The sequence below is a fragment of the Eublepharis macularius genome, chromosome 2, assembly GCF_028583425.1.
Source record: "Eublepharis macularius isolate TG4126 chromosome 2, MPM_Emac_v1.0, whole genome shotgun sequence".
NCBI lineage: Eukaryota > Metazoa > Chordata > Lepidosauria > Squamata > Eublepharidae > Eublepharis > Eublepharis macularius.
The window spans coordinates 25953274-25968843 of NC_072791.1; the positions used below are offsets into that span (position 1 = coordinate 25953274).

At 42.9% G+C, this 15570-nt stretch overlaps 1 protein-coding gene across 2 annotated transcripts in view; it reads left to right on the forward strand.

Moving 5' to 3' along the window:
• The window catches only part of CCDC85C (coiled-coil domain containing 85C), a 219744-nt gene that overhangs the window by 130231 nt on the left and 73943 nt on the right, over positions 1 to 15570 (forward strand). For both annotated transcript variants that reach the window (XM_054971511.1, XM_054971512.1), the window contains exon 2: positions 12334 to 12410. In XM_054971511.1, coding sequence (XP_054827486.1) covers positions 12334 to 12410 — 77 coding nt within the window. The remainder of the gene's footprint in view (positions 1 to 12333; positions 12411 to 15570) is intronic.

A 15570-nucleotide genomic window follows, 5' to 3' on the forward strand; every position in this document is an offset into this window, starting at 1 on the left:
CGCTGGATGTGCTGTCTAACTGCAGGAACGATATAAGGAAGTGTGGAGCCATTTGCCAGCCTCAGTTTATAGCTCAGTTTATTTGCAGTTGTATCATAGCATGGGAAATTTCTCAAGGGGAGATCTCAAAAACTGCATTCAATTCAGTTGTTGGGTTTTTCAGCTGAAGTTTCAAAGCCTCTATTGTGGGTTATTTTATTATTTGTTCATTTGAATTTTTTTTCGGGTTGCATTCTTCTTCATAAGGAGCTCAGGGTTATACACAGCCCCCCCCACCACCATTTTAGTCTCACAACTCCTCTGTGCTGTGGGTTTGGTTAAGAGAAAGTATGAATGGAGCAAGGTCACCCAAAGATCTTTATGGCAGAGTAATGGTTGTAAGTGCTGGTCATTGCCTGAAACCGCAGGTTGGTCATAACCTGAAACAGTTAGTTACACCCCTACTATGGTTGGCAGGTCACCTCTTGCAATCAGTGGCAGGGGAGGGGGGTGACATCAGGTCACTGAGGGCTCACCGGTAATGTCACTATGTCACCAGTGACACACTGATGTCACTCCACGTGCACCTGGAAGTGATGTCAGTGGAACGTCCAGGATGCTCTGGTATTTGTGGGGGGACTCTATAGTTAAAAGCATGGAGTTTTACCCAAATACCAGAGCATCTCCAGTGTCCCCTGACAAAGTTAGACACATCCTGCTCCTTCGCCATTTTTGAAGTGAAACATGTTGAGTGCCATTTCTGTCTCCTTGGTTTACCTGTAATAATAGTTACAAATTGGTTTTTCAGCTTGGGGAAAATATACTTACATTGAGGTTGAATTGCGGTTCATACCGGATGGAATAATTTTTGTTGTGAGAACTGCACAAATTTATGAGAGTAATAATAGAGCTCCTTTAATGAGTTTAATTCCAGTCCAACAAGCAGAAATTATATTAACTTATCCAATTAGGTTTTTTTCATGGGATAGGCAAAGAAAGGAAGGATCCAGATTTTACAGCCCAGCTGTTGGGAATTGAAGTGGCAGTTCAATTTTACTTTTTTTGCTTTTCAGCATGTAAGTATTACTTCTAGCAAGTTTTAAAACTCCACACGGCTACATAAATTGAGCCTCATAATACATAATACAGAAGCTGATTCCAGTGCCAGAGATGAACCCAATAAACCATCTGGTAGCTGAAGCATCAAGAGCCTTTCTTCAGTCAATAGAGATCAGGGAGACTCTTAATTGTTCTGATAGGCTCATAGCAAAATAAGCCCTGGTTGGCCAGTCATAAGGATTTGGGAGAATCAGGTTCAAATTCCCACATTGCCGTGGGTTACTGTGGATCAGTCGTACTGACAGCTTAACCTCTCTTGCAGTGTGGTTATTGTGAGAACATGGAGATGTTCTCCAAATCAGTCCTTGTGTCAGGCTCATCACGTCAAGAGCATTCTCTACACGTGTAGAACCAAGGATCAGGGTAGAGGCCATCCAATCTGTTGTATACACAGGTCTTGATTTGACACAATAATCTTAATAAACTAGAGACTTCATAAACCTGTAAGCTTTATCGCCCAATCCAAGATACAGAGGTAGATAGAAAGTGAAATGTAGAAGAGCAAAGGACTAATACAACAGTTTGTATCTTGTCCCAATAAACTGGGTATGCTTAGATTATCTAAATGGGTATGACTGCTGGGAAGCTGGCTGCCAATGGGGCAGAACTGGGAAGTGGCAAAAGACATCTGGGGAAAAGGGATACAAAGGAAATCATATGTTGCCTGGCTTGAAGAGAAGGGTCTAAGACTTTTTGGTATCTAGGGACAGAGCCAGCAACCAGGAAGGGATCCTATAATTCCAGCAGTGGAAGATTAGGAGCAGAATCTATTATGGAAGGCTTAGGGTGCCCTCTGTGTGCCGTTAGATTTATTTGGGTGCATATAGCGGAAAGCATCTTGATTGGCTGAATTTGGTGCAGAGTTAGAATCCTGGGTGGCCCCAGATCAAGAATGTCAGTCGGGTTTGGATTCTTGCAAAGGCCCCCAGGTGAAGGAAGGTAATGTGCATCCAGGGGGAGTAGAAGCCCAAATATAGCCATGCCAGGTGACAGGGAGAGCACGATGATCTAGTGGCCAAGGGAGTGGGATGCTCTGGAGGTTCTGACTAGATCACTGGTTAATGTGCTTTTGGGGAGCATTCAGGCAGTTGGCTACTCACGTCCAAGATTGTTCAGGGAATTCCCGTTTGTGTCTTCAGCCCTCCATTTGATGATGATGATGATGATGATAGCTCTTATATACCGCTCTTCTAGACAGATTACTGTCTCACTCAGAGCGGTGAAGAAGTTAGTGTTATTATTATCCCCACAATACAGCTGGGGAGCTGGGGCTGAGAACTCATGGCAGTTGTCAGTCCTTGGCAGGTAGATCCCTCAAGCCCATCCGCAGTGAACGTACGTTGATTCCATAAGAAGTAACTTTATTAGAATCCATACAGTCCAGGTCTGCACTCCATCACGGAGTTTGACAGAAGTGGCAATTCAAATCAGGCAATCTATTATACTTCATTTCCCGCGCTCAAACAACAGTTAGAGGTTTGGCGCACAAGCTTACACAAGTTCTGTGAGAATCAGCTTAGTTATGACTATGATTCAGATAGACAATAACTTATTCCCAGCATCTGGGAAGAGTGGCTGAAGCTGGCATTTAGACATGTCAAGGTTACAGCTAACAGAGACTCGCATATTGCTCTAAGATAAGGGAGAGGCCTTTGCTTGGGTCCTCTGTAACATCTGCACTACAGTTATGCAGGAAGAGAGAGATAAACAGAGTGCATATTAATTAATACACATTAATACAGTAGCATGGCTTTAGCATAATGTCAACAGTAGTAAACAATAATTGTCAGCAACACAATCATGGCATGTATATAGACAGACAGACATGACAGCAGTAATGTGATTCAAACCAGTGGAGTGCTGATTCACAGCTGAACCACTTAACCACCAGGATATTTTACCCAGTTCCAGGTTGCCAGACCCCTGTGGAAAACTGGAGATTCACTACCCCCAGCTGCCATTTCCCACAGTTGCCTGGAGTGTTGGCAGGAGAAAAATGAAAAATTGCCATTGGATTGATGGCATGACATCACTTCCAGAAAAACCACAAAGAGACATCAGTCTTCTCCAAGAATCACCAAAAACGCTGTGGTTTTACCATAGTGTTTTTGGTGATTCCTAGAGTTGTGACATCACTTCCAGGGTTTCCCAGGAGTGGTGTCATGATGTCACTGATGGCCAGCCCTCATGTACATCTCCGCCCAGCCTCCCACAGGTTGTCAGGCCATACTTGCCAACCCTATTCAGGCTTCTGATACCTTAAAGTCACAGAGTTGTTGGGCACTCAAAAGGTTCCCTCTGGGAGGAGGAGTGGCCATGTACATAATGGGGAGAACAATGTCATAGGCCTTTTTGGTTCCCCACTGGGGAGAAAAACAGGGTATAAATAAAAATAATAAATAGGTGGAAAAATGCTTCAGAATGTGTTGCTTCAAACTGCATCTTAGGGTTGCAGGTCTCTAAGGTGTCCTGATGTGGGGGGGGGGGGGCAGTACTTACCAGGAGCAGCATCTTTGCTCACATGCTCTTCCCAACCCCAACACAATGAAGTCACTTCCAGAATTGACGCCATTAATGTCAGCTGCAGGAGTGCTCCCGTGCTTCACATGGGACGATTCAGCCCATTGGAGGTCCAAATTGGCCCCCATGAAGTGTGGAAGCACTCCCACAGTCAGCTCAATGACATCACTGCAGGAAGTGATGTCACGTAGCCCCTCTGGGAGCACACCCGTTGTGCACTTGCCACCAATGGTGAGCAATTGCTGGGCGGTTTGATACCTCTCTCCAGTCGCAATCGGCGGACAAGGCAAACTGCCAGGAGTTTGCCTGGTACCAGTGGGCAACTGGGAACCCTACTGCAGCTGGGGGATCACTCACATTTTGGAATGGTTATGTATGCTAAAAACTCCCTGCGAATGGACAATCAGCACAGCAAACAAAGATACAGCCTTTCTCAGGTCTGTGCAAGTTTTCTGTTTGCATTTTTTAAATGTACACACAAAACTGGAGTCCATCACTTGTGGCCTGAAGCAATGCAGTCTGTTTTACCACCTCAGATTTTGCGTTTCCCTGAGCTTTTTGGAGGAAAGGTGGGATAAAAATGTGATAGATTGATAAGGCTGACAGCCCCTTGATTTATGTCTGGTACACGAGGAAGCAGTTCTTCTTCCCTGTATTTCTTCTGCTTACATAGGCAGGGAAAATAAGGACTGACATGGGAGAGGTGAAGTGAAGATTGCTGCAGCTGAGGGAGCAAAAAAAGTTGATGTGGTACCAGTTGCACATAGATGCATGTGATGTGCTTTTGGCACAAGGATAGCTTCCCAGTCAGCACATTGCTGGGAGCAGAAATGCAATCTGCTCATAGCAACTAATTGAATACAGATTCAACATTTTGGATTTTAAAATTGAAAGCATGATGTTAACTGTGCTATGCATGCTTATAATGTTCGTAAGGTATAGGGTGTTAATCTCGGAAGAGAACAATGGAAAAGGGCAACAGGTCTAGTTCTGTCCCCAGCTGAATATCTAGAAATGCTTGCATTTGTTTTTGCTCTCCTGCCCTCCTCCACCCCCATGTTTAATTGAATTTTATTATAATTGCTCAGCATTGCCTTACCGAAGCCAGAATGTAAAGACCCAAATGTTATTTCCTTTTAATGGAGATTAAGGTCTCAGGGCAATCATTTGACAGAGCACAGCTTTTAGACTTTTCATTACCGGGGCTACTAGAGATACTGAGCAGCTATTCACTTTATTGGGAAGTAAGAATGTTTCGACACATCTGAAAATATAACTGGAACGAATGCTTTCAGTATTTACTCAGCACAGCTCTCAGAAACCAGGTTGGGGGGAACTCTGTTTTCTTTCTGTGCATCTCTATGTATTTTTTATAGATGATTGATTAACAGTTAACCCTGTGCAGAATTCTACCCTTGTAAGCCAACTAACTTCAATGTTTTTTTCTTAACTCTTCTGAGGATTGCATTGCAAATCTGTTTGGTTGAAATCTAAAAATATGCTCACCTGTAAACCAGATTTGCAAACAACCCCCCAAAATTGACTAGCCCAAACTATTTACTGTAAGGCTTCCTTCCTTTTTTTGTCTTACAATCTTTTTTTAAAAATTCAATAAAAAAATCAAATACATTATACAATAATGAAATGAATTAAAGCAGAGTAACAGCAGGTTGAGTCATTTGTGATAGTTTTTAGATCTTCAACTCTATGTCAACATCCTTGACAAAGGTCTTTTATCCTATGTATATATATAATCTCTACAAAAAATTAGCTAAACTTCCACTCTCTCATAATCAGTCTTGGAAAACAGTTTTTAACTTAATTATCTCACTGAGATAAAAAGGTCATAAATAATTATCAATTTTTTTAAAGTTCAGTGAGATAGCCAGGATATAAAAAAGATAAATTTCAGCTCACACCACTTTACTATCTAATCTTATTTAAGTATCTAATCCTATTTTATCTGACTGAAATTATATCATCAACTAATCTATTCTGTATACACAGTAACATCTTATCTGTCACTTTAGAGTTAGGATACTGACCATTCCAGTATTTTTTACTTGACCAAGATTTACAAGACCACATATATTATAAGAGTTTTTGTTAAGGGTAACTGAAATAATTTATGTGAATGGTTTAGAAAACTCTAATGCAGGGGTCCCCCAAACTTTTTGATCCTGTGTGGGCCTTTGGAATTCTGACAGGGAATGGTCAGCGCTCCCCAAAATGGCTGCCACAGGAGGTGGGATCAAGCTCCAAATGGCTGCTGCAGGAGGTGGAGCCAAATGCAGTACCTCCCTCCTCAGTATGCAGAAGAATTGCATGGCAAATACACTGAACATACGAAGCTGCCTTATTCAGGCCATTAGTCTGTCAAGGTTAATATTTTGATTAGAAACATGGTCCAGCTAATAAGTCTGGGAAAGAAGTGGATGGACATCTGCTCCAGAATACTTATCTCTCCTCATGGAACAGCCCAGCTTCCCAGACTCTGACTAGAATAAAGCTGCCTTTCTGCTGACAGTTGGTCAGGCCTGAAGAGGGAATGGGCCACATACTGGCTAAGAGAAGCCTAGGTGCTTACCAGCCCCCCTGTTCCTCCAGTGACTTTGGCAGTATTGCAGCCGTGGAGAAACTCCTTCATTTGAATGAGGCTGGCCAGTAACTTCTCTTGCCTTGCAGTGATCCCATCTACTTCCTGAAGAGCTCAGTGGCATCCAGAGAAGTAGTAGTGGGTTCCATGGCATCAGGGCTGCCACGTCCACAGTAGAGGTGGGGTATCCTTTGCCCCCAGCTCCTGTTTCCCCCAGCTGTGAGTGGTGGCAGAAGAAGAAATAAAACAAACAAAAAGGGCTGGTCTGATTCTATGTCATCACTGGCAGGGAAAAACAGAAGTGACATTGGACATGTCTAGGAATTGCAAGAAACCCTATGGCGATTCTGTCTAGAGCAACTGCCACAGAGGCATGCCACCACTTTTCTCCAGAAGTGACATCACAACATGGTGTCCCTACCTCCCATATCCCACTGTTTGCTAAGCCATGCCTGGCAACCCTACGCAGTGCCCATGGGAACCATATTGGGAAACCTGATTTATTGGCTCACCTGTTCACACTAACTTTCCTTAGTCATTTTTGATCTAAGCAAGGTAATTGGAGGTGGGATCCAGCTTTACTGCTGATTGCCCTGAAGCTATTCTGACTTGCCCCAGGAAACACAAGCTTTTAGCATAGGCAGCTTATGCTGGTTTGTTCCCTTACTTATGGTCATTAAATAAAATCTGCCTATCTTCTCACAAATATGGTACAGTGTGCCTACTCTGCATGGCTTCAAAGATGCTGAATGCTTTTAAACTAAAGTACTGTAGTGTTCAGGTAGGATTACACTGATTTGGGACTTCATGCATGAAACCACATAAAGAGATCTGGATAACTGGGAGTTTGGGATAAGAGAAATTATAATCTTCCGCATTAGCACAATAAGCCACTTTATCTTAATATATCCCATTTCTGTCTGTTCCCCTATGAATCTCCATGCTGATGTACTTCTAGCTAAACAAACTAATGATCGTTTGAATAAATGTGCATATACTGAAAGGAACATGTAGCTCTAGTTTAACCTCCTGGTCCTACTGCCTCTCTCCCTTCCCTAACTCTCTCTGTTTACAACATGTACTTCTTATCCCTTCCTTCTCAGCAGTCGGTGGGCTGATCTCATTGTCTATCGGGCAAAGCAAATGATAATTAGAGTTGGATACAGAGGATATTTTTCTGAGCAGATTGTTGGTGTCGAGTCACTGTGACAAAATGCCTAGTAAATCAAACCAGTATAGTTAACCAAAACATTGCAGCTCTGGTCCAGTGCCTTCTGGAAGAGATTAATTCACACATAGGGCTTTCAGCTTTGGCCTGGAAAATTCTTTGAGATTTGGGAGCAGTGCCTGGGGAGGTCAGTATGGAGACAGGTGGGATCAAGCAGGGGGTTGATGCCACTCTAGATCTTCTGTTTCTCCTAGACTCAATGGTATACTGTAGAGTTCATACTCCGAAGTTGCCATTCCCCCAGGGGAACTAATTTCTGTAGTCTGGAGATCAGCTGTAATTCCAAGAGAACTCCAGACTCCACCTTGAGGAAATTTTAGGAAACTCTATTCACATGCCAATTTCGCTTGCACACCTATCTATGTATATTGATGTAGAGCATTTCTAGAGATTCTTAGAGTTCTGCCCTATCTGTTTCTCTACCTATCCCTCTAGCTCTCTCTCTGTCTCTTTATACCATTCTTTCCTAGAGCAGCTATGCATAAAGTTAAAACATTTGGTCCAACTCCCTATTTATCAAGGAGAGTCTCTATTTTCTATTCTGTCCTTGGCAAGTCTCTTCTCCAGTTTTGTCTCCGCTTTTGCTTTTGGAGCCTTGTTAGAACAAACCAGCATGTCATTTTGCACACTGTAGGTTCTGAGGTTGTTTCCTTGATAACATATTGTAGGACGATTATGTTTATCTAGAATAGCTTCAGTCAAAATGGTCTTGGCTTTTAAATCCATAGAGAGGAGGCTATTGCAAAGTGAATGAGCACAACACACACACTAAGAAGTACCATAGACTTTGGGAATGTCTACTGGAGTTATGAGGGTGAGGTTGTCATAAGGATATTCCTATTTTCACATGTGAAATATTGAATGGTGTGTTGCAGGGAAAGGTATGCATGCCGTTGGAATAATGTGAATCAGGTCTTGACTGTTGTTGGAGACATGGCTAGGTGGGAGAGGAGCAGAGACACTAAAAACAATCCTATGCATGCCAACAGATAAGGGAATCAACTTGCGCCAGTACGGCAATGCACCGGCATGGGGGAATTAACCATAAACCATCAGGATCAAGTATTAAACCCGCCATTCGGCCCCCATGAAACATAGGCAAGATACACCAATGACCAGATATCTCACCTGCTAACTGAGCATTGACAAGGTTTTACAACCTGAATATCCATATGCTCACAAAGGAACAACAGAGGAACAAGCCCTGGTCAAGAAGCATCTGATACAAAATGCCCATAGGAGAGACACCACATGCTTGTTTCCCATCATTGCTCGGTTCTGAGGGCTTAGAGCAGCTTGTTTCTGCAGTTCAGGTCCTCCAAGGAAAACTTGAGAATCAGCCTTCTTCTTCCTGCCAAGATTTTTTACTAATCTGTGTAAGAACATATTCAATCAGAACAAATATATGATGCGTTATTTATTTGATGGCTTATGTATTTAAGCGCTGAATTTCGGAAACCCTTGCTGCGGACCTCCAAACAGTAGCCCACTGAGATTAATACAGCCCGTCAGGTATGGGATGGGTGGACTCAGTAAATCTGGCATTGTTTCTGTCTGGAGCAAGCAAACAAACAACATAACAAGGAATTTGGCAGGTATCTGGCAGTCCAGAATCGGTGAGTGATAAGATGCCTTTCTCGTGTGGTGTTACTAGTTGAGCAAGCCTGCCCTGCTGTGATAGAAATTTTGACAACATAAGTGTTTTTAGAAATAAGGCTACCTTTTAAAAAAAAATTCCTAATGAGGAGGATATTGGATTTTACGTGTATCATACAGGGCTCTCTTTTAAAATAAAGAGTTAATTTATCATGCGGAGATACTCATGAGATAGGTACTTTCCTAAAATCACACTTGTTAGAACCATTGTTATATTTTCTCTGCGTGCCCGCTGCCTTTCCATATATAGTGGCACATTTTTCACGTATTTTCCAATTTTTCCCATCAGTAGACAAAGTACCTTGAAAGATTAGTCACAACATGCCAACTGGGCTGCGAAAATGCTCGATGAGTCACAGAGAATCTTGGCTAGATTTTGAATTGTTTGATGCGCTGCTGCTGCAGAATAACGTTCCATTTTCTTCTACGACCTCCGAATGGCAGAGACTCTAACGGTTATGCTTGGTTTCCAGCGCAAGGACAATATCTAGCTAGTCATATTTGTTGCCCTGACGGGGTGATACAAGGGCTGGTTCGCACATTCATGTACATCATCTGATGACATGCACCCTATTGTGGGTGTGGATGAGGCATCCCAAACTGAACAGCACACATTACCAAATTTGAGAAATACCCTGTCAGATTAGGCCACGCATTTACCTGGCTAGAGCGGTGAATTATCAACCCCAACCCCATTTTCCTACCCCTGAGGAATTGAAGAGCTAGATAAAAAATGGCCTCCACGTAATAATACTCTAGGGGTTTCCCCTGTGTTCTATGGAAAAGACCATAGAGACTTGGAGAGGCAACCTAGAGTGTCACCTGAAAGTTAACACCAAATCCTCTCCAGATTCCACCCTCCCCAGGCACTGCCCCCCCCAAATCTCCCAGCATTCTTCAAGGCAGTATTGGGAACCATGTGTCAAATGTACTATTTTACAGTGGGATCTGAACACACATTCAGTAGCAAGTCGTTGCCCGTATGCTGAATGTCACATTTGCAGTCCACAAAATGGAATGTGTGGTATGGCTGGGACCTATGTGCATCTATGTGTGTAAGATTATGGAAATGTGTCAGGAGTGGAGAAGTGCAGGGTGGCTGAACCTGTCCAAAATGAACTTAGGAAAGGGGAACTCCATGTTCTACGGGCTGGACACTTTAAACTTCTGTTATCTGTCCACCTAATGAGCACCCATTATGTTCATCTGATGAAGTGAATTTTAATCCACAAAAACTTATGCTAAAATAAAATACTACTCTTGAAGGTGCCAAAATACCCTGTTAAAATTGTAAAGATTCATATTTTACTGCTTTAAGGGCTAGTAACTAGGGATGCTAGACCACTACCTGGTACACCCTGGGGGCAAATCAATGGGAGGACATGATGTGACACAGTTCATTGACATCACATCCAGGTGAAACTCCAGATATGACCTCAATGCATCAGCTGACGCTCTGGAAACTATATGGTATATATGTGGGAAGGTCCTGTGGTACAAGAATGCTTGCCTAAACTGGGCAAATGGCATCCCTACTATAAACCCAATATTTTATTAAAACAGCAACATCTTGTGATTTTTTTTCATAAAAGGCAGGGCTGTTATATTTTTTTCTTGAGTATCTTGTGTTTCCTTTTGTTACATGGCAGGTGAAAATGGTAGGTAGGTAAGGGTTAGCAGCTTGATTAAGGGTTAGCAGTTTGGTCTGAGCTTGGGAGCTAAGTGGGATCAGACACAGCTAGAGCCATTTTTCATTCCCATTTGGAGTGATGGAGTAGCGTGTAGCCAGGCCTGGGTGAGTCATGTAAGTTGTGTGGTAACAAGTCACCCAGTGGCTGCTGGCGGTTCTGGTGTCTCCCTTTCCTTTCCTTTCCTTTCCTTTCCTTTCCTTTCCTTTCCTTTCCTTTCCTTTCCGGTACAGCTCTTTTGGCTACAGCCTTGAGCCTGGTCCTGCATCGACAAACAGAAACCAAAACACTACTACCGATATTACTAGTAGTAATAATACTGGTGTCTCTCAATAAAAGACCGGGGAGGGGACAGGAAGACAGAGATTGCTATACATAGAATGTGGCAAACCACCTCTGTTCCTTTCCTACCTGGAATGCCCTGTGGAAGGGGTCAGCGGTGACTCGATGGCATATTCTTCTTCTTTTGTAAGGGTTTCTGAGGTAATGTATGTGAATAGTTTAGAATACTCTAATGCAGGGGTCCCCAATCTTTTTGAGCCTGTGGGCACCTTTAGGATTTTGAGCCAGGGTGGTGGGTACAACTACAAAATGGCTGCCACAGTAAGTAGAGCTGAGCACACATAAGCACACAAGAGGAAGGGGGATGGAGAATATAAACGCACATACACAGAAGCCCAAGGTGGATAACACACTCTCAGAAGATGGTGACAAATGGGGGGAAGGGAGGATGAAACACACACACAAAGGGAAGATGACCAAGGAGAGGAAAGGGTGCTTTGGAGATTCTCTGGTGCTCTGACTCACAGTTTATCCAGGGCCCTGTTTACAGAATCTTCTCCACTGAGTAGTGAGGAGGATCCAAATGAGGGGAAAAAAACCTTTATTTGTATGAAGTCACTGATTCTGCCTTCCTGATGGCCCCCACCTACTTTCATGGTCACGTGGCGGGGGGTCTGAGGAAGTTTCTGTAAGCGCCATGGTATCCATGAGCATCACGTTGATGAATCTTGCTCTAAAGTGATATAAGCATTGGTGTTATTCATATAATAATCTTGGTTCATTCCTTATTCCCTGGGTGAAATTCAGACCCCTCTCTCCCTCCTCAAAAGTAGGCGCTTTTGAAGAGCAATAATTCTGCTACCTACGCATCTTTCTAGAAGAAAGCAGCTGCTCAAGGTCATCCAATGTCCTCTTCTTGTGGAATGCTAAAATGGCTCTTTAGCGGCTGTTTTCAAATGAGATTGAACCTCATTATATCTGCTCCATTCCTTGAAATGCCACAATCCCTCGCAGAAGCCTCAGGGGTTGTGAGAAACTCTTTTCAGGTTCTGGGTGTTCTCCTTTTAGGGTCTTTGTTGTTTTAATGGATTCAAACTGTGAAATGCCCTCTTAGCTCCCAGAGGCCTTGTTCTTAAGCGCCTCTCTTGACCTTTCCCTTCCGCTGAGAGGAAACATTAACGTAATTGTGACACTATCTTTGTTTGACTTGAAAGCACTATCTCTTGGGAAGCTTAATCTCTCTCTCTCTCTCTTTTCCCTTTAAGATTCATCTTCCAACTACATCAGGCAACTGGAAACTAAAGTCAAACTGCTGGAGGACGATAATAAACTTCTTTCTCAGGTAGGTGGCTTTGTGGTCTGTCCTGTCCATAAACTCTATCCATCAAATCAGGTACCTTCCTTCTCTCTAAGAGGGAGGCTGTTGATGTGGACCAGATTTCTGCTTCATGTCAACTGGAACATACCTTCCATCTACAGTGAGCTGAGTGATAAGATGCAAACTTTCTTGTCTTCTAAGCATAAACTGAGATTTGAAGTTCTGAAAATGATAGTATTTCAAAGCAAATGTATGTATTTATATACAGATATAGACCAACACTGATTTCATACTTCTATAAGGATTAGACATAATGTTAGGGGCTTCCTGTAATTATGTTAGAATCTTGATATAAAGCACATATTGTAAAGATATACCTCAGTATGAGGCAAATGCTTTGACTCCATTTACAGAAAAGGTTGTAGCCAAGTGAGTAAAGGAGTGGTGAGTATGAAAATGGACAGTACAAAATTATATACAAAGGCTGGAACTGGTACTAAATCTCCCCAGTTGAACTATCGAAGGTCAGGGCATAGGGCTGTCAAGGGCTGTATTGTCTACTCTGACTGGCGGCAGCTGTCCAGGGTCACAGGTGGAGGTCTTTCACATCACCTGTTACCTGATCCTTTTAACTAGAGATGCCAGGGCTTGAACTTGGGACCTTGTGCATGCCAAGTGGATACTCTACCACTGAGTGACCACCCCTACCCAGCAGTGACCCCTGATCTCCCAATTGTGACCATTTTTATTAGATCCAGACCTAACCTTACTGATCCATGCATTAAGGACTGGCTATTTCAGTAGGACTTAGGTGGACCTATCTTCAAAGAGGTGGAACAGCACATTATGTGTAGTTGAATGATTATTTTCTCAGATTTTTTTAAAATTACTGGCTGCAGCTGTTAGGCCTGCAGTTTAATAGGAAAGACTGATCTTTCCTCATGCACCATTTTCCTCCCAAGAATCATCGCCACCGTTCTGCTTTTACTGCTGCCTATAAATTTTCCCTATCTGAAGAAGTGAGCTGTGGCTCATGAAAGCTCATACCCTACCACTAACTTTGTTAGTCTTATAGGTGCTACTGGACTATTGCTCTTTTCCACTGCTATACGTTTTTCCTAGTTCAGAAAAAAAGCAGTTTTGGGGTCTTTAGACAAGAGGAGAATGAGTTCAATGCCCCTTCTCTTCTCCCCAGATATGAAGCGGTCTTTATGGAGTCAGGCTATTAGTCTATCACAATCGGTATTGTGTACTCTGACTGGCAGCTGCTCTGCTGGGTTTCAGGCAGAGGGCTTTTATATCACCCACTATCAGATCCTTTTTAAACTGGAGATGCCAGGGATTTACTCTCTGTATGCCAAGCAAGTCACTGTGCCATGACCTCCCTCCCAGAAGTGGTCTGCCCCTTTAAAGATTCAGCCACTTGAGCTTCAGTGTATGGAGGTGTATCTTCTTTACAGGATCCCGTAGACTTTTAAAAAGGTGCTCACATCTCTGGTGTGGCCCAGTTAAGACCTTTGTCTTCCAAGTTCATTTATCACAAAGGCCACACGTTTTTGTTTTCCAGGAATAACACTGGGAATCTGTCTCTAGTATATCCTGGCCCCTGTTTTGCTCTTGGGAGTGCCTTTTTAAAAACCTGTTTGTTCCTTTACTTCCCATGTTTCTTCCATCATGGATCTCACAACAGTGAGGAAATCTCCCACTAAATATTGATCAGACTGGTCCTTGCTTAGCTTTAAAAAGTCTGCTGTGTCTTGTGCTCTGCAATCAGGGTACACAATGCAGCATATTGTAGCCTGGGCTGAATTAGTTCCCATCCTTCCTCTTTCATTCCCCTCCCTTCCCTGAGTTTCTGTGTTAAATCTCAGCGCTGCCATCCAAATAGAATTACATTGTTCCATAGAAATCAGTGGGCTTAGAAAGCTATAACTCTGTTTAGAATGGAATTGCTGGTAGGGAAGAGATTACTCTTATCTCTCATTTATGTGCATGCATTCGCAGGAGCCGTGCCGCATCCACGCTGCGCACTGCCTGCCGTTTCAAATACTGCAGATAGTGAAAGTTAATTTTGAGTTGGTGGCATTGCATAAAACACATAACAGTGCAATCTACCACCTTCTGAGTCAATAGGCCTCTTGAAAGATTGTGCAATCTGTTGATTCTCCAGAGTATAAGCTTTCGTGAATCAAAGCTCACTTTCTGAGTCCAATGGCACCTTAAAGACCAACAAGATTTTCAGGGTATCTGAAGAAGGGAGCTCTGACGCTTGAAAGTTTACGTCTTGAAAATCACATGCTGTTCTGCAGCAGACCAAGATGACAACCTACCTAAAACAAAGCTCATTTTGTCAGATATCTGATGAACCGAGTTTTGATTCATGGAAGCTTATGCCCTGGAAGATTTTGTTGGTTTTTAAGGTGCTTCTGGATTCGAATTTTGTTCTGCTAGTAGGGACTAACACAGCTACACACATGAAACTTAATTATGTTTTCCTAGTATATCTGTAACCTAAAGAACATTGACCCATCCAGTCCAGTCTAGTTTACTCTGACTGAAACTGCTGAGCTGGAATTCATCTGCAGATCTGATACTATTGGACTAAATAGGGACTTTGGATGGTTAGTGCATTTCAAAAATTAATTGTTCGTCTGTACAGATTTATGTTCATTGTTTGGATTTTTCTTCTTTTGTCCATTTATGAACAGTTGCCATTGTTCGGCATCCACACAAATGAGTGGACCATTTTATTCTTTTGATTGGATCTTCTTTTCACTTGTGCAATGTAATGCACCTTGTCCAAAGAAATTGGCCTGTCTTTGTAATAGTCCACCTACACTTTCTGCTGTTGGTAGCCCTAAGTTCTCTGGGCCAACTGAGCTGAACTCTTTATGCATCTAATGGAGAACTGTGGGTCACAAAAACCTTTTGCCATAATAAATGTGTTGGTATTTAAGGTGACTCTGTCTGTCTGATAGTGGCTGTCCAAGATCTTAGCTAGAAGCCTCGTTCCCAAGCCTTTCACTGGAAATGTCGTGGGTTAAACTTGGGGATTTTCTGGATGCAAAATGTGTGTTCTGCACTTAAGGTTGCCGGGTCCCTTGACTACTCTGGTAGGAGATTGGGAGTCTGGCACTTACCCTGCCTTGTCCTGGGTCTTTTTCTTTGCGCACGTGCGTGCTCC